The 26,904-nt window shown below is 36.5% G+C and overlaps 1 protein-coding gene across 1 annotated transcript; it reads left to right on the top strand.

Moving 5' to 3' along the window:
- Positions 1–48: 48 nt before the first annotated feature.
- On the top strand, positions 49–26,616 carry LOC133200749 (WD repeat-containing protein 36-like). Its single transcript, XM_061336532.1, has 19 exons — positions 49–259; positions 1,128–1,155; positions 1,289–1,389; positions 1,586–1,703; positions 2,014–2,201; positions 2,399–2,531; positions 3,914–4,089; positions 4,304–4,424; positions 4,526–4,675; positions 5,094–5,248; positions 7,867–7,978; positions 11,672–11,837; positions 12,542–12,730; positions 13,366–13,589; positions 14,806–14,936; positions 15,278–15,397; positions 17,413–17,488; positions 21,351–21,538; positions 26,087–26,616. Exons 1-19 carry the CDS (start codon positions 116–118, stop codon positions 26,234–26,236), a joined length of 2,670 nt encoding a protein of 889 aa, XP_061192516.1. The 5' UTR covers positions 49–115; the 3' UTR covers positions 26,237–26,616.
- The last annotated feature ends 288 nt before the right edge of the window (positions 26,617–26,904 follow it).

The following is a 26,904-nucleotide window of genomic DNA, read 5'->3' as shown; positions in this document are numbered from 1 at the left end:
TAATTATATTAATTATAAAACGAATATTAAATATTTAACTTAACAACAAAATGGCGACTACCACTTCTGAAAGGAAACACGTGTTAATGTTTACCTTTTAATTTCTTGCAAAAAGATGCCAACTGGGAGTAAAATTTTTTCAGGATATCGAGCTCTTGGGTTTGTGAGCGATCATGTGCCTCTTGCAACACGATATAATAAGAGATTGAAAGAGAATTACGTCATAACAAGCGTGGGAAAATCTTTCCACACTTACAATGTAAATAATTAATATATATATATGTTCCCAATCAGATTACATGTAAATTATTTTTGTTACTTTGTTATCTGTCATATTTCAAATTTTTATGTGTTAAATTTTTGGAGTGTGTAACTGGTAAGTTTATAAGAATTGATATTTGTCACAATACTGTGTTTTATAGCATCTTTAACCAACCAATTTCAAATTGGTAGAGTAAAAAATAAAGAGGCTTGTAAAACATCATCTTCCTGATCTTCTTCATGTAAAAATTCCATTGGTCATTGCTGTATCAACATAAATGTCCCTCAAAGCAGGACGTCATGTTTGCATCAAGATTTTGTTTTTTGTGTGTGTTTATATACCGTAGATGAACAATCTCTAAAACTTAAAGTTATACATGGCATTTCTGAGCTAAATAATAAGAATATCAGATTGAGAGTAGATTTACATGATATTTGTTATGTACATTCAAAGTTTAATTTTCATTGATTTTGATTTCGAATAACCTCACTTTCTATAATTGACTTAAAACTTTGTTGTAATATGTATTGAATATTACTGGTAATAAGATCCACCATGTCTCTCCATTCTTAATGTCATCACATACATATAAATTTAAGGTCACAAATATCCATTACTTATGTTGTAAGGATGTTTATGACAAGAAATTCAGAGAAAATTCATTCATATAAGGAAGAAAAATGTATTAGTATTAAAATATTTAATTAAAATATGTATTGAATATAGGTAAGTACCTGCCCTCGGTCTTTGAGCAGATGTGGACCTTGCAAGCTTGGTCCCACCTGTAAATGAAATAACCATCAGTAGTATTTAGCTTTAGCAAATTATAAATGTAGTCTTCTTATTTTTTCCTTTTCCTTTTCAGTGTTCCCGATTAGGAATAACAAATATAAGTAAGTCTCGTTCTTCAACAGTTGTTTGTACAATGTTGATGTTGCTTTTTGATTAGGTCGATTTGAATGTTACTTTAAATATCATTATATGTTTTTTCCTGTGTAATGTAAATAAATCTGTATAATTGCTAAGGTGATGTCCATCCAGACAACATTACATGTATCGCTGTAAACAACAGATATGTTTTCACTGGTTGTGGAAATGTTGTCCGAGCCTTCAAAAGAAGCAGACAGGTATAAAACTTAAACATAGAATATTAGTTAGGACAGCACTTCAAGTTAAGTACCGGTATCTACACACTTTAAGGAAATCCTAGGAAAATCATCACAATGTGTTCAGTGATTTCTCATGGAAATTTTCGCCATTTGTCAACAGTTCTTTGTGTTGTTGATTTATGATGTTTATATCCAGCTTGACTATGATTTATAGCTTGTTCACACATTTGAGGGTCACTCATGTGAGGTTCATCTTCTTCTCCCATTTGGAAACCATCTCATCTCTATTGACATTCATAGCAATCTGAAGATCTGGGATGTAGAAAATGGAGGTAAGTATTTAATCCTTAGTGTTACTTGGGATCATCATTTCAGGGATTGTCACTTTACTAAGAAGTTGTTATATTTGATTAGGATTGTCACATTGTTAGAGAAGAGTGATATCACTATACAGCTGTTATACAACTGTTATATAGGTACATGTATTTAACACAGAGATATCTGTTACAGGTGATGTCAGTATACAGCTGTTATATAACTGTTACCTAGGTATTTAACACAGATACCTGTTACAGGTGATGTCAGTATACAGCTTTCATATTACTGTTATGTAAGTATATAACATTGAGATATCTGTTACAGGGGTGTACCTGGAGATGGAGTTTAGTAATTCCACTTTTCACATCACAGCCATGGTACATCCCAGCACATACCTCAACAAGATTGTCCTGGGCAGCAAACAAGGCACACTACAACTATGGAATATCCTCAAAGACAAAATGCTCTACTCCTTCAGTGGCTGGGGATCTCCAGTCACAGTCCTACAACAGGTGTGGATCTAACATTCTCTTTTGTCCTCCTTCTATGCCTCCCTTGAAAAAAGGGGGCATATTGTTTTGCACCTGTGAGTCGATCAGTATGTTGGTCAGTATGTCTGTTGGTTGGTCGGTAGACCAAGTATTATCCATTCTATATCTTGAAATTCCTTTGCAAGGAATTAAACCACAACCCTATTTTTTTTTTAAAGTCTCCAGCCATTGATGTAATTGCAGTAGGTCTGAGTGATGGAAGGACAGTGTTACACAACATTAAGTATGATGAAGTCATCATGAACTTCCAGCAGGATTGGGGACCAGTGTCTGCCATCTCCTTCAGAACAGGTTGGTTTGGATTTAGAAGCATGAGACACATAATCCTAAGTCAATTGCAGAATGGTAAACAGATTAATCAGCTATGAAAACAACGATAGATTGAATGGAATTGTATTATAATTCTTGCTCTCTTTAAACAAAATTGAAAACTTATGTATAACTTTAGTGTTGGCAGCCCAGTTTAAGTATTTGGAGCAGTTCCATTTTCAGAAGTTATAATTCAACATGGACCAAACTTCCAGTCATGCCTGGGATGCTGCATTTGACCTATATTTTCTGGATGAGTTACCAGGTTTAAGTTATTAGAATAAATCCATTTTCAAGTAACTATAAGCCCTACCTGGACCATTCTTTGGTTGATGATACTTTCAGGGATTCACACTTCCAGTCCTGCTTTGGATGCTCCATCAGACCTTTATTTTCCAGATTTGAAGCCAAATTGATATTTTTATAGCAGGTTCATTCCCAGGTAATAAGAAGCCAGAAATGAACCAGACTTGCATGTGTGATGCAGATAAGGATGTATGCCACTGCAGTTTTGTTACAGAAGCTTTTTTATTCTGGATGTGTGACAAAAAACAATATGATGATCTAAATAACTATTATACAATTATGGACTCTTTTCTTGGTGAATATGGTTTGTTATTCACCAGAAAAATATCAATATTGACTGAGGCGAAGCCGAGGTCAATATTGATATTTTTCTGGTTAATAACAAACCATATTCACCACCAAAAGAGTCCATAATTGTTTTATTATATAGTTCAAATTTGAATAAATAAGAATGAAAGCTGCATGATGACACCATTTTCATTTACAAACTTCTGTGGATGAAAAATAAAAAAAAATTGGCCAGTTTACAAGTTGTAAGTTCTGCGTTTTCCTTTCCGAGTTTCGCTTAGTGTAAGACATCGAAATGTTTAGAAAATAATCCTGCGATAGATTTGTGTAACATTTTCCCTGTTCAGACACATAGCTGATTCTGGCCGTTGTGACCATTGTTTACAACGTTGTTTGAGCTGTTGATTGTGATGTCACAATGCCGTTGCACGCGCACTGACCCTCCGGTGAATACGATTTCAAATCCGGTGAATATGTAGTGTTATGAACTGTTTGCGCTTGTATAGATTATATAGGAACTATATAATAATGTAAATTATTCAACACTCCTTGTGTTACACTTATTGATCCTTTGTTTGGCAAAGACTCTGCATTACAGAATAATTTGGCCCAGGTGAGCTTTGTAAATATACGTATCATGTACCATAAATAGAAGCTTGAATTGTATCTATGATAGCAAGGCTGTTTTTGAAAAAAAGAATGCACATTTTCAAGAGAGTTCTGGATGGGGAGGATTAAATAAGAAATTCAGCAGAAAATTCTTGTTTCAGATGGTCACCCTATCATGATAACAGGAAGTACAGTAGGCCACATCGCTCTTTGGAACTTGGAGGAGAAAAAGCTCCAAAGTCAGATCAGACACGCCCACCACAGTACAGTGTCTGGGATGAGTTGTCTCCCTTCAGAACCACTGATGGTCACATCAGCCGCAGACAATTCACTCAAAGTAGGTTAAAGTTCATAAACTGTCACCATAGGGATCATACTTAAGCACTTCAATGCAAATTTGACCAACACTAAATGATGTTATAAAAATGATTTGGAAAATTTCCTTCTAAGTCAAATTTTTTTGTTGTTGTGTGATAGACTCAGTGTTTAAGTGTTTTTGAGAAGTACATATATTCAATCAATGTTGATTCTCTGTGTATTTATCTACATAGGTATGGATCTTTGATTTACCTGATGGTGGAGGTCGGTTACTGAGGCAAAGATCAGGTCACAGTGCTCCACCAAACGCCATTCATCACTATGGTTACAATGGCAAAAATATTCTAAGTGCAGGTACAGTACCATTATTATTATTTATATGTATGTTTTTAATAGACACAGTGCCTTCAGTATTAAGGAATGCACATTTAGAGTTCTGTTGAATTCTGTTTAAGGACAGGACAGTGTTTTACGATCATTTTCCACTATTCACGACTCTGAAAACAAGAGCTTAGGACGGGCAAGCTACAACAAAGCTGAGACAAAGAGGACTGGTCTCCTAAAGGACAAACACATGATGCCCCCCATTACAGCATTTGCTGCAGGTAACAAAGTAATAAGGTCATCAGACGTTATTATTGAGTGGCACAAGCGTATAGTAGCTGTTTTCTATAGTATTCTGTATATCGACAAAATTATTGGGGGGGGGGGGGCACAGCCCCCCGTGCCCCCGATTCATACGGCCGTGATATTTCACATTTTTCCAGTGATTGGGATAACATTGTTTACCTTTTTGATGTTTCTCGGGTAATTGATTTGGACAATATTGTTTATTTTTTAAATGTTTCTCGTGTAATTGAACTGGACAATCTTATTTATTTTTTAAATGTTTCTCGGGTAATTGATTCGAACAACATTGTTTATCTCTTAAATGTTTCTCGGGTAATTAATTTGGACAGTATTGTTTATCTTGTAGAAGTTTCTTTAGCAATTCATTTGGAGACCATATTGTTTTTGTTCTAGATGTTTCCCGGGCGAGTGATTGGGACAATATTGTTGCATGTCACAGAGGACTTGCTCAGGTGACAACATGGAATTATCAGAGAGGCACCATGGGAAAATTCCGTCTTTGTCATCCACGATTTGAGGAGAAACAGTTCAGATCAGCCACAGCCCAAGTAGGTCTCCCTTAATTATAGTGTTTAGGCTGTTCAAAGTTAATTCTATGTTTAACATCACCTCTAAATTTCAAAACCTACAAGGGAGGGAGGAAAAAAATAAACAAACAAAAATTAATTATAGTTTTTATATGAAAAGTTTTTTGTTTTTTTTTAAATCCATTTTTACCCTGAATTTGCTGCAAATTACCCCTTTCTTGATCATTTTTTATATAATGTTAATTAGCTCTTCTGAGCCAAAGGCTCAAAGAGCTAATGCTATGGCCATTTGTGCGGTGTGCGGTGTGCGTAAACTTTTTAGAATATGGGCCATAACTCAAGAACCCCTTGGCCAATTATTGTCAAATTTGTCACAGGGTATCCTTGGCCCAAGGGCTCCCTTTTATACTAAAACTGGGGTTGTGACCCTTTAACAAGGGGAGATAATTAGGAAAATAGAAACAAAAGTACTGGTTGCTAAAAAATCTTCTTCTCAAGAACCACTGGGCAGATTATCACCAAACTTACACAAAAGGATGAGGATATGTTGTAGATTAAAATTTGCATGGGGATTTACCCTGGGGCAAAGGGCGTGGTCTCAAGGTCACTTCAAAGTTGACCAAAAATTACATTTTATTAAAATGTTGATATTTTGCTTACTATAAGGACTAGGATCATCAAATCTTGTCAGTTGGTGCATCTAAGGACCTCATATCATGTTGACTCAAAAGTAGGTCACGGTGACCTACTTTTTAAATTTTGCGGCCATTCTTTTTCAAAATGATTTAGAGGCATATTTTGAACAATTTAAGGCCTATGATCATCAAACTTTGTCAGTTGATGCATCTTGGGTCCTCAAAGTACGTCAACTAAAAAGTAGGTCACCTTGACCTACTTTTTGAATTTATTGGCTAATCTTTTTTAAAACAATTAAGGTCATTAATTCGAATATGGGGAGGCTTAGAATCATTAAATCTTGTAAGATGATGCATCTTGGGGCCAAAAAACATAATTATTAAAAAGTAGGACACAGTGACCTACTTTTTGAACTTTGCAGGCATTCGATTTCAAAGCATTTTAGAGGCATAATTTGGACATTTTAAGTCCTCTGATCATAAAACTTTGTAAGTTGATGCATCTTGGGTCCTCAAAAAAGGTCAACTGAAAAGTAGGTCACCGTGACCTACTTTTCAATTTATATGACTATAATTAAATATTTCAGGTACTAATTGGCTTAGAATCATCAAACTTTTTCAGTTGATGCATCTTGGGTCTTCGGAGAAGGTCGACTAAAAAGTAGGTCACAGTGACCTACTTTTGAAAATTTATGGCGTTAATTAAATATTTCGGGTACTAATTGGCTTAGAATCATCAAACTTTGTCAGTTGATGCGTCATGGGTCTTCGGAGTAGGTTGACTAAAAAGTAGGTCACCATGACCTACTTTCGGAAAATTTATGGCTTTAATAAAATATTTCGGGTACTAATTGGCTTAGAATCATAAAACTTTGTCAGTTTATGCGTCATGGGTCCTCGGAGTACAACAACTGAAAAGTAGGTCACGGTGACTTACTTTTGAAAATTTATGGCTTTAATCAAATATTTCGGGTACTAATTGGCTTAGAATCATTAAACTTTGTCAGTTGATGCATCTTGGGTCCTCGGAGTACAACAACTGAAAAGTAGGTCACGGTGACCTACTTTTGAAATATTATGGCTGTATTTAATATTTTCAGGAATTATTTGGCTTAGAATCGTCAAAATTTGTCAGTTGATGCATCTTTGGTCCTCGGAGTAGGTTGACTGAAAAGTAGGTCACTGTGACCTACTTTTGAAAATTTATGGCTGTAATTAAATATTTTGGTTACTTATTGGCTAGATCATCAAACTTTGTCAGTCGATGTATCTTTGGTCCTCAGAGTACAGCAACTGAAAAGTAGGTCACGGTGACCTACTTTTGAAAATTTATGGCTTTAATTAAATATTACAGGTACTAATTGGCTTAGAATCATCAAACTTTGTCAGTTGATGCATCTTGGGTCCTTGGAGTAAAACAACTGAAAAGTAGGTCACTTTGACCTACTTATAAAATTTTATGATTATAATTTTAAAAAATATTTTAGGTATTAATTGGCTTAGAATCATCAAACTTAGTTGATGGGTCCTCAGAGAATGACAAGTGATAAGTAGGTCACCATGAGCAACTCTCAGGTACTAATTGGCTTAGAATCATCTTGGGTTCTCAGAGTGTGAATTGGAATTTCAAGGGTTTATGTAAATGTACAGGATACTTCGAGGCTTCAAATAGAAGTGATAGGTTGTACAGTTAATCAGAAGAGCGATTCAAGGCCCATGGGCCTCTTGTTTTACTGCAGTGTTATTTTTATGGTTTATCACAGTGAAGGAATTAAGAAAAAATAAGCTGCAAGGAATAAGGCTTCATGAAGTATAGAATCTTCATGATATTCTTATCTCCCTCTACATGATGAATGTCATTCATAAAATAATTTTTCAGGAGATTTGAATCAATGATAAAGTTACTTTTAAAACAAATGTAAGACATGTACCTTTTATGCTCTTGTTATTTGACCGTTTAATACAGCTGATGAGCCTCTCATTTCCTAAATGTTTTGTTTGTAGTGTGTTGATATCAGCAGCTGTGGAAACTTCTGTGTGATTGGCTATAGCACAGGTCATGTGGACAAGTACAACCTTCAATCAGGGATACACAGGGGATCCATAGGGGACCCAGGTATGTACAAAACACAGAGGGAACCATAGGGGACCCAGGTATGTACAGCCTATAGTCAGGGACAACAGGGAATCCATATGGGACCCAGGTATGTACAACCTATAGTCAGGGATACACAGGGGATCCAGAGGGATCCCAGGTATGTACGAAACACCGAGGGAACCATAGGAGGACCCAGGTATGTACAACCTATAGTCAGGGATACACAGGGGATCCATAGGGATCCCAGGTATGTACGAAACACCGAGGGAACCATAGGAGGACCCAGTTATGTACAACCTATAGTCAGGGATACACAGGGGATCCATAGGGGACCCAGGTATGTACAACCTATAGTCAGGGATACACAGGGGATCCATAGTGGAACCCAGGTATGTACGGTCTAAGTCAGGGATACACAGAGTATCCAAAGAGGACACAGGTATGTACAACATATAGTCAGGGATACACAGAGGATCCATAGGGTTCCCAGGTTTGTACAACATATAGTCAGAAATACACAGGGGATCCATAGGGGACCCAGGTATGTACGAAACACAGAGGGAACCATAGGTGGACCCAGGTATGTACAACCTATAGTCAGGGATACACAGGGGATCCATAGGGGACCCAGGTATGTACAACCTATAGTTGGGGATACACAGAGGATCCATAGGGGACCCAGGTATGTACAACATATAGTCAATGATACACAGGGGATCCATAGGGGACCCAGGTATGTACAACATATAGTCAGGGATACACAGAGGATCCATAGGGGACCCAGGTATGTACAACATATAGTCAGAAATACACAGGGGATCCATAGGGGACCCAGGTATGTACAAAACACAGAGGGAACCATAGGAGGACCCAGGTATGTACAACATATAGTCAGGGATACACAGGGGATCCATATGGGACCCAGGTATGTACAACCTATAGTCAGGGATACACAGGGGATCCATAGGGGACCCAGGTATGTACAACCTATAGTCAGGGATACACAGGGGATCCATATGGGACCCAGTTATGTACGAAACACCGAGGGAACCATAGGAGGACCCAGTTATGTACAACCTATAGTCAGGGATACACAGGGGATCCATAGTGGGACCCAGGTATGTACAACCTATAGTCAGGGATACACAGGGGATCCATAGTGGGACCCAGGTATGTACGGTCTAAGTCAGGGATACACAGAGTATCCAAAGAGGACACAGGTATGTACAACATATAGTCAGGGATACACAGAGGATCCATAGGGTTCCCAGGTTTGTACAACATATAGTCAGAAATACACAGGGGATCCATAGGGGACCCAGGTATGTACGAAACACAGAGGGAACCATAGGTGGACCCAGGTATGTACAACCTATAGTCAGGGATACACAGGGGATCCATAGGGGACCCAGGTATGTACAACCTATAGTTGGGGATACACAGAGGATCCATAGGGGACCCAGGTATGTACAACATATAGTCAGGGATACACAGGGGATCCGTAGGGGACCCAGGTATGTACAACCTATAGTCAGGGATACACAGGGGATCCATAGGGGACCCAGGTATGTACAACATATAGTCAGAAATACACAGGGGATCCATAGGGGACCCAGGTATGTACAAAACACAGAGGGAACCATAGGAGGACCCAGGTATGTACAACCTATAGTCAGGGATACACAGGGGATCCATATGGGACCCAGTTATGTACAACCTATAGTCAGGGATACACAGGGGATCCATAGGGGACCCAGGTATGTACAACCTATAGTCAGGGATACACAGAGTATCCATAGAGGACACAGGTATGTACAACATATAGTCAGGGATATGCAGGGGATCCATGGGGGGACCCAGGTATGTACAACCTATAGTTGGGGATACACAGAGGATCCATAGTGGGACCCAGGTATGTACAACATATAGTCAGGGATAAACAGGGGATCCAAAGGGGACTCAGGTATGTACAACCTATAGTTGTGGATACACAGAGGATCCATAGGGGACCCAGGTATGTACGAAACACAGAGGGAACCATAGGGGGACCCAGGTATGTACAACCTATAGTCAGGGATACACAGGGGATCCATAGTGGGACCCAGGTATGTACAACCTATAGTTGGGGATACACAGAGGATCCATAGGGGACCCAGGTATGTACAACATATAGTCAGTGATACACAGGGGATCCCTAGGGGACCCAGGTATGTACAACATATAGTCAGGGATACACAGGGGATCCATAGGGGACCCAGGTATGTACAACATATAGTCAGAAATACACAGGGGATCCATAGGGGACCCAGGTATGTACAAAACACAGAGGGAACCATAGGAGGACCCAGGTATGTACAACCTATAGTCAGGGATACACAGGGGATCCATATGGGACCCAGTTATGTACAACCTATAGTCAGGGATACACAGGGGATCCATAGGGGACCCAGGTATGTACAACCTATAGTCAGGGATACACAGAGTATCCATAGAGGACACAGGTATGTACAACATATAGTCAGGGATATGCAGGGGATCCATGGGGGGACCCAGGTATGTACAACCTATAGTTGGGGATACACAGAGGATCCATAGTGGGACCCAGGTATGTACAACATATAGTCAGGGATAAACAGGGGATCCAAAGGGGACTCAGGTATGTACAACCTATAGTTGGGGATACACAGAGGATCCATAGGGGACCCAGGTATGTACGAAACACAGAGGGAACCATAGGGGACCCAGGTATGTACAACCTATAGTCAGGGATACACAGAGTATCCATAGAGGACACAGGTATGTACAACATATAGTCAGGGATATGCAGGGGATCCATGGGGGGACCCAGGTATGTACAACCTATAGTTGGGGATACACAGAGGATCCATAGTGGGACCCAGGTATGTACAACATATAGTCAGGGATAAACAGGGGATCCAAAGGGGACTCAGGTATGTACAACCTATAGTTGGGGATACACAGGGGATCCATAGTGGGACCCAGGTATGTACGGTCTAAGTCAGGGATACACAGAGTATCCATAGAGGACCCAGGTATGTACAACATAAAGTCAGGGATATGCAGGGGGTCCATAGGGGGACCCAGGTATGTACGAAACAGAGAGGGAACCATAGGAGGACATAGGTATGTACAACCTATAGTCAGGGATACACAGGGGATCCATAAGGGACCAAATGTACAACCTATAGTCAGGGATACACAGAGGATCCATCGGGGACCTAGGTATGTACAACATATAGTCAGGGATACACAGGGGATCCATAGGGGACCCAGGTATGTACAACCTATAGTCAGGGATACACAGGGAATCAAAGGGGGACCCAGGTATGTACAGTCTAAGTCAGGGATACACAGGGGATCCATTGGGGACACAGGTATGTACAATCTACAGTAAAGGATACCCAGAGGATCCATAGGGGACCCAGGTATGTACAGTCTAAGTCAGGGATATACTGGGGATCCATAGGGGAACCCAATTACTTGGAATCTAAGTTAGGAATGCACAGGGGATCCCATATGGGATCAGGTAAGAGCGACTCTTAATTAGATTTACATTGGAGACATGCCCTGGTACATACATGGGATTTTTCCAGAAAGTGCACCGAGCTTACAGACTATTGTTTCTTATAAGTTTTTAATAATCATTCAATAAGGTGCAGTTACCATTGGTTTTATTTTTACCTGTTATAGCCCATACCTGTGGAGTGATGGGGGTTGCAGTAGATGGAATGAACCAGATCCTGGTGACTGCAGGCCTGGATGGGGAAATTCGGTTCTGGGGGTTTAAGAAGCACCAGAAAATTGACACTTTACAGACAGAAAACTACATTTCAGGGATTGTACTGCACAGGGAAAGGTAAAATAATTCATACATTTGGTATACATTTATGTTGTGGAATATGGTACATGTTCAAAGAAGGAAATAATGTGTCTATATTATACTATGATTTACAACATTTTCTCCTTTGTCAGTGTTAGAAATCTAGTTAATAGAGCATATGAAATAATGTACATACATGTTGCCAAGGTGGGAGGAAAACATAGTGTATAAAAAAAATTAGGAAGGATTTATCTGTGGTTTAGAAAAGCTTGGTCCTTTAAGCTACAGAACTTTTGTACACCACAACTATGAGATAGTGTAAAAATGGAGCAAAGTATTAAAGGAAAAGGATCAAGGTACTGTAAATGAACATTTTTCTGTGTTGAATTAATTTTCACTTTGTATGTGGACACAAATTTGTCATGGAAATTTGTCACGGGTACTTAAAGTGCATTTAAGACATACATTGGTAATCTAAGAAGTCTGCATATTTTTTTTTTATTTGAGGATTGAACAGGAATTGTGATACCGCAGAATTATTACAGCCTGGAAAAAAAGTATGCTTACAGTATATTGGTGAAACTGGTCTTGGTTGATATTTATTTTGCATGCTCTACTTACTAGAATTCTAACATTGACAGTCTACAATGTATATTACAGTTTTTTCAGCAGTTCATTTCTTTAAGGTCTGTCACTTTCCTTGATTCATCTTAAACATATTTTTAAATTTTTTCCTCTAGCTCGATGTTGGCTGTAGCATTGGACAATTTCCAGATCTTTGTGGTGGATTTAGATACTCGTAGAGTGGTCAGGAAGTTTCAGGGTCACAGTAACAAGGTGACGGGGATGTCATTTAGTCCTGATGCTCGCTGGTTGATCTCATCCGCCATGGATTGTACAGTCAGATCATGGGACTTGCCCTCTGGAAGGTGAGTAAATTGTCCACCAAGCTGCTGCATATGAAACTCTGTGTGTAGTTTTTGATATAAATTTGTACAACTAAAGATGATTGAAGTGTAACAAATTTGTTTTATAGACAAGTGTTTTGTGGAAAAATTTTGAAAAGAAAAAAAAACATATATTTGTTTTTCTGTTGAAATTATTTGTGTTGAAGATCTTTCATACAATTTTCTGAGGTTTTTGCAAGTTGTAAGCTTGTGTAATTTAATTCTGGTTATAATGCAGTATTTGATTGGATAAAAAATTATTTTATTTCATATAAATTGCTTTGCTAATGTCACAATGACTTGCATCAAAAATGTATCCATCCGCCTGAGGTACATTTAGATTTTAAACAATTTGAAGTCATTTTTCAAGGGCAATCATCTTTTTTCTTACACTAAATGAATGGAAATTAAATTATAAGGAATGAACTTAATAGCTCCCCAGTTTATACAGTATAAACTGTTTATAAAGTATGAACAGTTTATAAAGCGTAAACTGCCACAATTCAGTTTATACCGTATAAATTGGGTAGCTATTAAATTCATTCCTTAAATAAAATATGCAAAAATAATTCTTTTTGCAACAGCTGTATCATCTATCTGCTGTACTTTCACTTTAGGTTGGTAGACTGTTTCTCAGTGGAGATGGCCGTGACCTCTCTGTCGATGTCCCCGACCGCAGATTTCCTGGTCACCAGTCATGTGGACAGTGTAGGAGTGTATACCTGGTACAACAAGACCCTCCTCTCCCACGTATCCCTGGCCCCACTCCCAGACGATTACCAACCACAGGAAGTGGAAATGCCTGACACACGATTCACTGCAGCAGATGACAACCAAAATGGTGAAGGATGTTTTTCTTCTTATTTTGGGCAATTAAAGAGTTGTTAAAGTGATATTAATTTAAAGTTGTGTTGAATGTTGATAAAAACCTTATTCTTTTGAATGTTAATATTAACTTAACTACCATATAATACTCTCATAAATCTGGAAATTTTTATGTCAAATTATGTTTGGGAATTTGGGTCAAAATGGAATATATTTAATTATTTTTACATTTCTAAATTTTGTGAATTCACATCATTGCTAAAAATAGAAAAACTGTGTTGTCTCGTTATTACTATGTTCATTTTGTCATGGTAAAATATTGTAATACCGAGGGCAATGTAATAAACGTTCCCCAAAAAGTCCATTAAAACATCATTTTGAAAGCTTATATTATTCGTGTATGGAGGAGAACTTTTTCCATTCTGTTTTCTTCTTCGGTTCTATCTTAAATAATAAATATCTTAGTTAAAACACTTTGACACTTTAATTCATTCTCAACTTATCTTGTAAATGCATATTTCTTCATGCTGTTGAACTCCTTTTGCTTTATTTCTAATGCATCAATCATATTTTGTAATAAACATAGGCTTTGTGCATTCATTCCCATTTTCCATTCATTTCCATTTTCTTTCACTCTCACTTTAATTTGTACTTAGATAATGCAATCGTAAAAACTTCACTTAAAACAGTTTCATGTTCAATATACGTTCATTACTGAATAGACAACCAAAATATTGTTTTTATTTATTTTTTTAATTTAAATTTATTTGAATTAAAAAAGCAAACTTCAGTTCCCTCAACAGAGTTTTACATGATTTCATAACACAAGCTATAAGGATATATGTCATAGTTCAGTTGACCATTATCATTCTGTGTTCCTGTTAACACTTGTAAATTAGACCAAACCATTTTCCAAGCTGTTAAAACTGAGGTTTATTAGGGTCCTGCTCTGCGGGCGCCCTGTAGTGATCAGTCTGTCTGTCCGTCCTTCCGTTCGTCTGTCCATCCAAGATCTCTTGTCCAGAGCATATCTTCTCTCTCCTTGACCCAATCTGGCTCATACTTCACCCACAGAGTATCTCTGGGTAAAGGGTGTGCAGTGACCTTGGTTTCTAGGTCTAAGTCTAAGGTCATAGCAGTGACCTTGGTTTCTAGATCTAGGTTTCTAGAATACAATTACATATAATTGATACCAATTGTTCTAGGAATGACTAGTTTTGTGTAAATTACAGCTGAAGATGACATGGTGCTGGATGATGTAGATGATTACGCTTCCCCAGAACAATTATCCTCCGAGTTAGTGACCTTGTCTCTTCTTCCTAACTCCCGCTGGCACAACCTCCTCAATCTGGATGTCATTAAGGTCAGGATTAGTGCATTACTGTATATCACCAAATTTTTGCAACATTTTATTTTTGCGAGATACATATTTGGTATTTATAAGTGAGACAAAATTATCATGTTGTATATAATCTATACTAAAGAAAATCTACACTAATATGAAATTTTTGTGAGCAAACTGCCTCGCATAATTAGAAGAAAAATAAAAAAAAGTAAATAAAAAGTGATTTACAGTATCTCATTTCACTGTTCTTCATCTTAAGTGTAGTTAATGAATGATTAACTTGAAATGTTTAGTGAATTGATTATCTTCTTGTGAGGTAATTGTTTTGGTTAATTAGTTTGATACGATTTCATTCGTAGATGAGAAATAAACCAAAAGAACCCCCTAAAGTTCCTAAGGCAGCACCTTTCTTTTTACCCACAATTCCTGGCTTACAACCCAAGTTTGCTGTCCCTGAACACACAGAGGAAACAGACAAGGTCAGTACACATGTACCTAACACAGGTTGAACAATTCACAAACACTGTATTGCTGATTTCTATATTTTTTTAAGTGTCAGTATGAAATTTTGAAATATAGAAACACAAGTCATACAGTAACAATGACGTGTAGAATCATTTGACATAAAGCAACAATGAAATACAAAAACGTGGGACATTTAGTAGCAATGGCATACAGAAACACAGGATATCAAAATTGTAAACTTTTCACTGTTTCTTCTTCTCCATGCCCTCTTTCAAGGGGAGATAATTAAGAATTAGTGAATTTTATGGCATCTTCTCAAGAACCACTGGGCCAGAAAAGATGAAACTTATGTGAAAACTTCATTACATAGTGTAGATATAAATTTGTTCAAATCATGACCTCAGGGGTAGGGTGAGGCCACAATGGTTGATCGAAATTTTACATAGGAATAAATAAGAAAAATCTTTAAAAATGTTCTTCTCATAAACACTGGATCAGAAGAATTGAAACTTATGTGAAGGCCTCATTACACAGCGTAGATTCAAATTTTATCAAATCATGACCCCAGGGTAGGATGGGGCCACAGTGGATGACCAAAGTTTTACCTAAGAATATAAAGGAAACAATCTTTAAAAATTTTCTCAAGAACAGCAAAGGCATGATTTGTCATATTGATATGAAAGCATCCTCAGGTAGTGTAGATTCAAGTTTGTTCAAATCATGAACCCTGGAAATAGGAAGAGGCCACAAATGGTGTATTAACGTTTCACATAGAAATATATAGGAATAAATCTTTAAAAATTGTGTTCTCAAAACAACAAAGCCATGTTTAATGGTATTGATATGGAAGCATCCTCAGGTAATGAAGAATCAAGATTGTTTAAACCATGACCCCCTCAGGCCTGGGTAGAGTGGGGCCATGATAGGTGGTCAAAATTTTACATAGAATTATGTAAGAGAAATCTTTAAAAATCTTCTCATTGACAAGAATAGCAAAGGCATAATAAGTCATATTCATATGGAAGCATCCTCAGGTAGGGTAGATTCAGATTTGTTCAAATCATGACCCCAATGGTAGGGTGGGGCCACAATAGGCGATCAAAGTTTTACAAAGGAATACATAATGAATAAATCTGATGATGAAGAACAGCAGTGCCATATAATGACTCAGGTGAGCACTGTGGCCCATGGACCTCTTGTTCAATCTCTGTGTAAAAAAAAAATTGAATAAGAAGTCACCAAAATATTGTGATTACCTTTTTTATAACCCAAAATTCCAATGAAGGTAGGTTAGATTGGGAGTGTTTATTTTGTAATACATTTTCTAAGTGACAGCTTGTTGCAAGATATGATGCAACAAGACAGCTGTTGATGTAATATTTCTATTTGAATGTTTGTCTCAATTTTAAGTGTAAGCACCAGTGTTCTATAGCAAAGGTTCTCTCTTGCAGAAATTCCCCTGGGAAGATCTGGTATTTAGGAAGACAATTGCAATATAGCAAATATTTCCCTTACAAAAAGAAATGCTATATTGCAAATCCTCCCCCCCCCTTAGAATGTTTTCTCCCTACAACATCAGTAATGAATAACAGGGATAAAAAGTTTACTATGAAATGAACTTGGTTGGTACAATATTGATGTATTAATTTAAATCCAAGTTTGCAGTATTTCAGGATTGGCTGGTATGTGATCAAATGTACTGTAAAGCCTTCTAGGCCTCACAGGATTTGATCACCTGACCTAAGTTCATTTCCTGGAGAACTTTTTAGCCTTGTTATGTATTTCTGAAATGAATTCATTTTCTCACGATATTACTACAGTCAAACCTCATTATCTCGAACTTGACTGAAAAAAACCTTTGAAATATCCAAGGATTCAAGATATCGAAGTTAAAATACATAGAGGAAGAATAGTTGGGAATACCAACTCTTTTTGACATACCTAGGGTATTGAGATATCAGTGCTCCATATACTGAAGCTTAACTGTAGCTCTGAGAGGCCTAGATAGTTTTTTTTTTTTTTGTTACAGAAGAAATTGGGTGCTGATCTTTCTCGGTTTAATTCTCTTGGTGAACTTGGGCGTAGACTAGATGAAGGAAAGGAGGGTATGTATTATTATCTATCATGATTGCAGGATGTTGCTATCAAATGTGAAAATTTTTCTCTGATACTGTGTATTTTTGATGACACAGAAATCTCTAATTAATGTTTCAATAGTTCTGAGTGAAGTACCTTTGCTTTTTATTCCTTTTCCAATTTATCACTACGGTGACTTATTGCTATCTGTTGTGGTCTATTATCATGTCATGCCTTTTAAAATATTTGAACATTTTTAGTTTCTAAAGCTGAAGGGGCACAGAAATTTTGAATTTTATGGTCCCTGCCCCCTGGAGCCTGAGAGGTTGAACTAAAACCATCAAAATTAATGCAATCTTTTAAAATCTTCTTTACTCCTGGACATCAAGCAATCAAACTGTTGGCATGATTGTAATAATCATTGGGTCCTCTACCAAAATTTGTGAAATTCATGGCCCATGGATAAGGGGTTTTGGTTTTAGGGTGGGGTTCTTTAAATTATATAGTAAAAATGCATTAATTCTTTGAAAATCTTCCCTATTCCTGGGTATTTAGCAGACAAACTAAGTGCATGGTTGTGCTGAGCAAGAGTGCTTCTTCCATAATTGTGAAGTTCATGTCACCTGAGTCATGGGTTCTAGTGTTAGGACAGGTCTCCATTAGTCACATAATAGTGTAGGCCTTTCACCTGCTGCTAGGGTTTGATAAAAAGAACAATAGATCATTGCAAGAAGTTGTTTACAGCAAGTGGGAGGGAGCTATCTTTTTAAGCATGTCAATTTCTAGTGTTTCCCAAATACTCCTTCACTGTCAGCGGAAATTTGTGGTTTTAAAATTTAGCACAAAACACCCCACCCCCTTTTCTTAATTTTAATCTGATTAAAGAAGATGGGTGAACAAGGCGGGCGAAGTGCCTATAGTGCAACAAACATGAAGTGAAAAATAAAACCTCAATTACATCTAAATTTTCTTTGATATTTCATCTAACATTAAAGTATACTTTATGAAAAATCTCTACAATTTACAAAAATCTCACAAAGACCAAAATTATTTGCCTACGAAATAGCATACACACACTAAAGAGGGCAAAAAGGATAATTTTCTCACATTTAAAAAAATTTTTTGATATGAGTAGGTCTTCGCTCCATTTTTTTGAAAGTTAATCCTAAAAGTTTGCATAAAAATATACATTTTTTGGTTTACAAAAACATGGAGCAAAGACCCACTATACCTTTGCATTCGCATCTTTCCGAGAAATACTTGAAGTCCATTAAGTCAAGGGTCAAATCACAAACATGATTTAAATGCCACTATTCATCAGGAGCTGTGTAGCGTAGTGGTTAGTGTGTTAGTCTTATAGAAATATGATACTCTGGATTTTTATTGTTAGGGGTTCGAATCCCACGAATCCCATTTTATTTTTTTAATAAAAGAATTTTTTTTTTGAGATCTTTTTTCTCAGAAGGTTTGTTGATCATAATTTCATAAATTTCAATTATGAGAACTTTACTTTAAATACTTCATTCACAAATTGAATATGATTTTCTTGATATCTGAAGCTATAGGCATCCTGCATGCCTTGTTCACCCATCTTCTTTTTATACTTGTATCTTTCTTCTTTGTGCTTACTGTAAAGAATAAGATAATTAATTTTTGCATTTAATTGTAGAAATATATACATGTATCTTTATAGAAGAAGCATGACAAATTTCTCAATTTGTGTTAAAATGTTGCATTACTAATATACCCTCGGCGGGGCATTCATGTCCTATGGACATATTTCTAGTTCCACACTTGAGTTACCTTACCATACAGGTCAATTATTGATGATTTAGTTTTTAGCTCACCTGAGCCAAAGGCTCAAGTGAGCTTTTCTGATCGAAATTTGTCCGTTGTCTGTCGTCGTCATTGTCGTTGTTGGCATTGTCGTTAACTTTTTACATTTTCATCTTCTTCTCCAGAACTACTGGGCCAATTTCAATCAAACTTGGCACAAAGTATCCTTGGGTGAAGGGGATTCTCAGGTGGTGTAGATTCAAGTTTGTTCAAATTATGATCCCCAGGGGTAGGGTGGGGACACAGTGGACGATCAAAGTATAACATAGGTGTATATATAGGAAAAATCTTCAAAAATCTTCTTCTCAAGAACAGCAAAGCAATGATTGGTCATATTTATGTGGAAGCATCCTCAGGTGGTGTAGATTCAAGTTTGTTCAAATCATGACCCCCAGGGGTAGGGTGGGGACACAATGAACGATCAAAGTTTTACATAGGAATATATAGGAAAAATCTTTAAAAATCTTCTCAAGAACAGTAAAGCCACTGTTTGTAATATTTATATGGAAGCATCCTCAGATAGTGTAGATTCAAATTTGTTCAAATCATGACCTCCAGGGGTAGGGTGGGGCCACAATGAAAGATCAAACTTGTAGAGTTGGGCCTCTTGTTTAATGATCAAATTAAGTGTATTTATAGATTATACTCTATTTTGAGAATTTTACGTACCTATTAATCTATCTATCAAATTTTTTTTTCCATAGCTGCAAACTGAAAAACTAGTTAAAAGGGTTATATAGTGAAAATGAATCAATACTTTGAAAATCTTCTTTTCTATAATCTCTCAGAAAATGGTAATTTGTATGTTCTTCTCCTTTTCTTTAAATAATATAATAAATTGAATATAGATATTGGGATTACTTTCACATAATTTCAAATTGGATTTCATGAAAATACTTTATTTTCTACATAATTCTATTAGAGCTGTAAAGTATGAGAAAACAAAAGTTTAAATTGATAAGGATGTCATAAAGGATCTAGCACCAAGAAGACAGTCTAAAGTCATTTACTAGATCTTGACCTTAAGTCAAGATTCTCATTAGCATAGCTTTGATTTGAGGTAAGTGTGATTAGTGAGGACATGTTACATAGCTTTTATGCTTACCAGCCCTGAAATGCAAGGTGGATGACGAAACAACTTATTTAATTTTACATTTATAATGAAATTAATTTTTAGAAAGGCAATCATTTTCTCAGGGCTAGTAGATGTTAGGCAGGGCTGACAACTTTTACTAGTAGTCAGCCCTGCATGTTTAGCTTATTTTACCATGGGTTTCAAACAGGAATCGGAAATAACAGTTTACATTGGATTGATGTGCTCTTCTGCTAGGGGATGCTCCACTTTGTTATGTTTGTTATGCACATACAAGCAAGTTTCTGGGTTGTTGCCGATTACTAGACTAACTATTTTTTTTCATTCCTATTCATAATTTTTCTCTTGATTTTGAATTTCAGTTTATTTTGTATTATAATTATTTACCATTCCACTAAACCTTTAAAGGGTTGTATTATACTCTGGTGACTGTTAAGGCCCTTGGGCCTCTTGTGTATATACAGTAACAGGAAAGGAGAAAATGTTTATCTGGACTGGGGATTTAACCCTGGACCCCTGCATCACTAGTCAAGTGCTCTACCGACTGAGCTACCCAGGTCGATATCCATGGACCAAACCATTACATTCCTCCCTCCTTAAATTGTCTTAGCCCTCAAAGACATGACCCAAGTTCTTATTACCCCCTGGCAGGACTTTCACCTGCAAGTCCAGGGGTGGTCAACGGTACCAAATCTGCAACAGGAAAGGAGAAAATGTATGGCTGGACTGGGATTCGAACCCAGGACCCCTGCATCACTAGCCAGGTGCTCTACCAACTGAGCTACCCAGGCCAATATCCACGGTCCAAACCATTACAATACGATTTGTTGTATATTTTTCCTTTTACTACCTTACAAAATAAATAATGGAACTTAAACAGCTCCCTCTTTAATTTTCCTATTTTCGTTGTAAATTATTTGTGTTCAGTTTGTAGAATAATGTTGATAGATCTGGTTTTACAGATCAGAGTGCTTTGGGATATCTGAAAGAACTTGGTCCCTCTGCTGTTGATAACGAGATTCGATGTTTAGGACCTGATGCGGGGGGATCTGTGACAACTATGTCCCAGTTCCTTCACTTGATTAGTCATGTTCTTGACACCAAGAAAGACTTTGAAGTGGCCAATGCTTATCTGGGACTTTTTCTAAAGGTATGTTTTTTTTCTGTGTTATCAACCTCTGTCTACAGAGATAAGGGAATTTTCTGACAGAAGATCGATTGATTATTTGTCAGCAATATTTCAGTCATAGAAATTAAAGCATAGTACACCATAATCAACAAAATTTGAGACTCAGCAAAATTGAATATGAAATATAATAAAAGAAACATATTGCTTTATCAACTTTATCTCTCTTAGCAGAGAGTTATTGTCTCCCACTTTTTTGAAAGCGAAAGGACATTAAATCTCATTCGTCTGTCAGTTTATCAGTCTGTTCACATAAAACTTTATCCTTCATCATAACTTTTGAATGAGAAAAGATGAGGCTTTCATATTTCACATGTATATTACCTGTGACAAAATCTTTCCAAATATGATATTTGACCCTGTGGCCTTGCAGTTTAGCCAACTTTTTAACATTGGTGATAAATTTTGAATGAGAAAGATTAGGGTGTTCATAATTGACATGTGTTTACCCATTACAAGACTTTTCCAAATGTACTATGATTTTTAGCTCACCTCAACAAAGTTGGGAGCTTATGTAATACCCTCGGCGTTGGCGTCCCAGGTTAAAGTTTTTGGAGCAGTTTTCTTTTCAAGTACTTCTGTGCCCTATATTGATCAGAGATGCATGGAGGATGCTTCTAATGTGTTTCATTTTACCAAACAAGGTTTCAGATGCTGCAATTTCAGCTAAAGAATGACCAGGTTAATGTTTTTGGAGCAGGTTAAAGTTTTTGGAGCAGGTCTCATTTCCAAATAAGTATAGACCCTATATTAACCAAACTTGCATGGATGATACATCTAAGAATGCACACTACTAGACTTGCTTCAGATGCTGGATCTGACCTATATTTTCTGGATGAGTGACCAGGTTAAAGTTTTTGGAGCAGATCTCATTTCCAAGTAACTATAAGCCCTATATTGACCAAACTTGCATGGATGATACACCCAAGGATGCACACTACTAGACTTTCTTCGGATGCTGGATCTGACCTACATTTTCCACATGAGTGACCAAGTTAAAGTTTTTGGAGCAGATCTCATTTCCAAGTAACTATAAGCCCTATATTGACCAAACTTGCATGGATGATACATCTAAGGATGCACACTACTAGACTTGCTTCAGATGCTGGATCTGACCTATATTTTCTGGATGAGTGACCACATTAAAGTTTTTGGAGCAGATCTCATTTCCAGGAAATTTTAAGTCCTTTGTTGACCAGACTTGCATGGATGATACATCTAGGGACACACACTACTGGATTGCTTCAGATGCTGGATTTGACTTACATTTTCCAGATGAGTGACCAGGTTAAAGTTTTTGGAGCAGATCTCATTTCCAAGTACAGTGAAACTTGTCTAATCCGGATGTTGTGTAATCCATAATGTTGTCTAATACGGTGTAAACATTAAGTCCCTTGCAGTAAATTCAATTTTTTAAAATGTTGTCTAATCCAAAATATTGCTTAATCCGGCCAATTTCTTTGGAACCAGTGGTGTCCGGATAAGACAAGTTTTACTGTAACTATTATGCCTATCTGAACCAAACTTGCATGGATGATGCATCAAGGTACGAACACTCTCAAACTTGCTTCAGATGCTGGATATGACACATTTTCTTGATGAGTGACTAGTATTTAGATTAGTCCATTCCCAAGTAACTGCAAGCCCTATCAGATGAAAAGTGCATAAATATTCCATCTAGGGATGCACACTACTAGATTATTACTTTAGTGTGGGACTTTGCCTTAATTAAAGACAACATTCATTGAGGTGAGCTCTGTAATCTCTGATTACCTATGTTTGACTAAGTCACCATGTTACCTTGACCTCGAAGGTTGACCTACTTTATAATAATTTTGAAATTGGTGATAACTTTTGAATGAGAAAGGATATGGCATTCATACTTGACATGTGCATTACTTGTCACAAGACATTTCCAAATGATTTATGGTTTCATGATCTTAACTTTTAAGTTTAACCAACAGTACTTTTCAAAATTTTTAACATTGGTAATAACTTTTGAATGAGAGAAGAAAGAGCTTTCTTATTTTAAATGTACGCTACCTGTGAAAACACCTTTTAGAAAAAACTATCATTTTTGAATTCATGACCTTTACGATCTAGAAGTTTGACTTACTTATCAAAAATTTTAACTTTGGCTATAACTTTTGCTTCAGAAGAAACAAGGCTTTTATATTTTTTCACAAGTGCATTACCTTTGTCAAGATTTTTCTCATTGTATTATGATATTTGACCTAGTGACCTAAGTTTAGGATGCAGTTTTAAGAAACTTTGATTAATTCAAAAATTTAAATCTTTTTTTGTATGATCATGATGATAAACAGACAAGACAGGACACCCAGACAAGAACAACAACAAAAACCATAAACAGTTACAATATTCCATAAATAATTGCATCCCAACCACTAAGATGCCGAAAGCGGGGGACCACAATTGTTCCTCCTGAAGCTCCTTGTCTATTTTGTTTTTCACTTTTATAGTGAATGTTTAGTTTATTAGATATCCATACACTTTCCTTTTATAATGAATATCTGGTTAATTACAATGTATATATTTTATCATTTCACTTAAATAATGAATATTCAGTTATATACCTTAATGTTTCACTTTTATAATTAATATTCAGTTTATGAATTAGATAATTTAATGTTTACATTTATATTGAATATTCAACTATTTAGATACCTTAATATTTCACTTTTATATTGAATATTCAGTTAATTAAATACCTTGATTTTCACTTTTATACTGAATACACATTTTATTGAAATATAAATTTCATGGGGAATCAATTTTTATTTAAAAGATGGAGTTAAAAATATCATTTTTAGCTCACCTGAGCTGAAAGCTCAAGTGAGCTTTTCTGATCACCCTTTGTCTGTCCGTCTGTCCATCCGTCCATCTGTAAACTTTTCACTTTTTCAACTTCTTCTCAAGGACCACTGGGCAAATTTTAACCAAACTTGGTACAAAGTATCCTTGGGTGAAGGGGAGTTTAAATTGTTAAAATAAAGGGCCAAGTCTCCTTACAAGGGGAGATAATCAAGAAAAGACAAAAATAGGGTGGGGTCATTAAAAAATCTTCTTCTCAAGAACCACTTGGCCAAAAAAGCTGAAACTTATGTGGAAGCATCCTGGGATAGTGTAAATTTTAAATTGTTAAATTCATGACCCCCGGGGGTAGGGCAGGGTCACAATAGAGAATCCAAGTTTTACATTGAAATATATAGGAAAAATCTTTAAAAATCTTCCTCTCAAGAACCACTAGGCCAGAAAAGCTGAAACTTATGTGGAAGCATCCCGGGGTAGTGTAGATTCTAAATTGTTCAAATCATGACCCCCGGGGGGTAGGGCGGGGCCACAATAGAAAATCCAAATTTTACATTGAAATAAATAGGAAAAATCTTTAAAAATCTTCTTCTCAAGAATTACTGGGCCAGAAAAACTGAAACTTATGTGGAAGCATCCTGGGGTAGTGTAGATGCTAAATTGTAAAAATCATGACCCCCGGGGGTAGGGCGGGCCACAATAGGGAATCCAAGTTTTACATTGAAATATGTAAGAAAAATCTTTAAAAATCTTCTTCTCAAGAACAACTGGGCCAGAAAAACTGAAACTTATTTGGAAGCATCCTGGGATAGTGTAGATTTTAAATTCCACAAGAAGTATTACAAGGGGGAAATCTGGTAAAGAACAGCATGGCCAAAGTTACTCAGGTGAGCGATGTGGCCCATGGGCCTCTTGTTTATTGCTGCCTTGTGTACATTCAGGGAAACTATAAATGTAATAGTATCATAACTGTCTCATTCTTTCATTGCTGAAAATGCTCTTATTGCAATTTAGAACAAGAGGTTGTAAACTTACAATTAAAGGATGAGACAACAGTACAATTAATCCTCTGAGAATAATTATTTTGCCTGCTCTAGACAATCCAGTACCTTATCTTTATCTGTCACATTAAGATTACAATTAAGATTCTGTTTGAAAGAGATGCTTGTTTTGAAGTTAAGGTCAAGCCTAGGTGATGTTTGCATTCACCAAAGGTTGGCATTTTATGAAATGTATGCTTCATTCTGGTCTAAATTACACATTTAATTGAATTATTATATGATATGATGTTTTTTTTACCCTTATTAAATACAAGGATATTGTTAATTTCTGAAGGTTGGATAATCTCCTTTGTCATTTAGGAAGTATTCCAAATTTTATAAACATATTCTTCATATTTTTTTCAAAAATCCTTTTTAATTTTTTTTCTAAGTCAAATTCTCTTCTTTCAAGCTGCACCCTTAGATTTCTATCCCACTGTGGGGCCCTTGCTGACTGTTCAGTTTTCTAGTTAGATACCAGAACACTTTACTTTTGTGATGGATTCTCAGTTAATTAAATACTAGTACCTTTACAATTTAACAATGAATTTACTATGTAGTCAATTAGATACTCTAATACTTATTTTCCCCACAGCTGTGAAGTGATGTTTGAATAAACATACAGTAAATATATTTGTTGTAGATTCATGGTGATACAATATCCAGTCATCCTGAACTGGTTGAAGTTCTCAGAGAGGTGAAGGGAAAACTGAATCAGACGTGGACTTCCATACAGGATCTGTTTACCTTGAATTTAACACTTCTAACCCATCTCAGGACAGCTAAAATCTGAGAGAGAGAAAGAGAGAGAGAGAGAGAGAGAGATGTGTGTGTAGAAGAGAAAGAGGGAAAACATTTGTGCATAAACAGTACACAAATGTCTTACTTGAATAAAATATCACTATAAATCTTTCTTTTACATGAACCTTTTGTTTACAGAATTAGAGATGCTTACTCCTCCATGGCATCTGATCCCACCTCTGTTTTCAGAGTTTCATGTTGACTCTGCTCACAGTTTATTTTGTGGAATAGACTTTTGAGCATGATCACTGTTCTTTATCTTTACATTTCATTAGAAGGGACTTGGGCTTTGCATGGTGTTGATGCAATAGTCGTAATTTATAATTATAGTGAGCTGAGGTGAAAAGAATAGAAATATGTTCAATAGTTATTGCTTTGCAACAATAAAAATGGAATCAATTTATACGATTTAAAATTATTATATGGAGAGCAAAATGAATTATTTTCCCCAATGAATTTTGGGAATAAATTGTTTTACTCTGTTTGTTTCTATTACATGTAAATATCTTCCTGGGTACTTTTTTGTTAGAGTGTTCTTGAGAACTAATCATCCGGTTGAGATGAAACCTTTATATGGTTAATAGGCTTGTTGTGTAGATGTGCAAAACGAAGGTCATTGACAAGATTACATGGTTGGATTAGCATGAATACACAAGTGTG

The sequence above is a fragment of the Saccostrea echinata genome, unplaced genomic scaffold (genome assembly GCF_033153115.1).
Source record: "Saccostrea echinata isolate AGI-Se365-2 ecotype Australia unplaced genomic scaffold, CSIRO_AGI_Sech_v1 ptg000041l, whole genome shotgun sequence".
Classification (NCBI taxonomy): domain Eukaryota; kingdom Metazoa; phylum Mollusca; class Bivalvia; order Ostreida; family Ostreidae; genus Saccostrea; species Saccostrea echinata.
The sequence above is the reverse complement of the archived record's forward strand: the minus strand, read 5'-3'. Positions and strand labels throughout refer to the sequence as shown.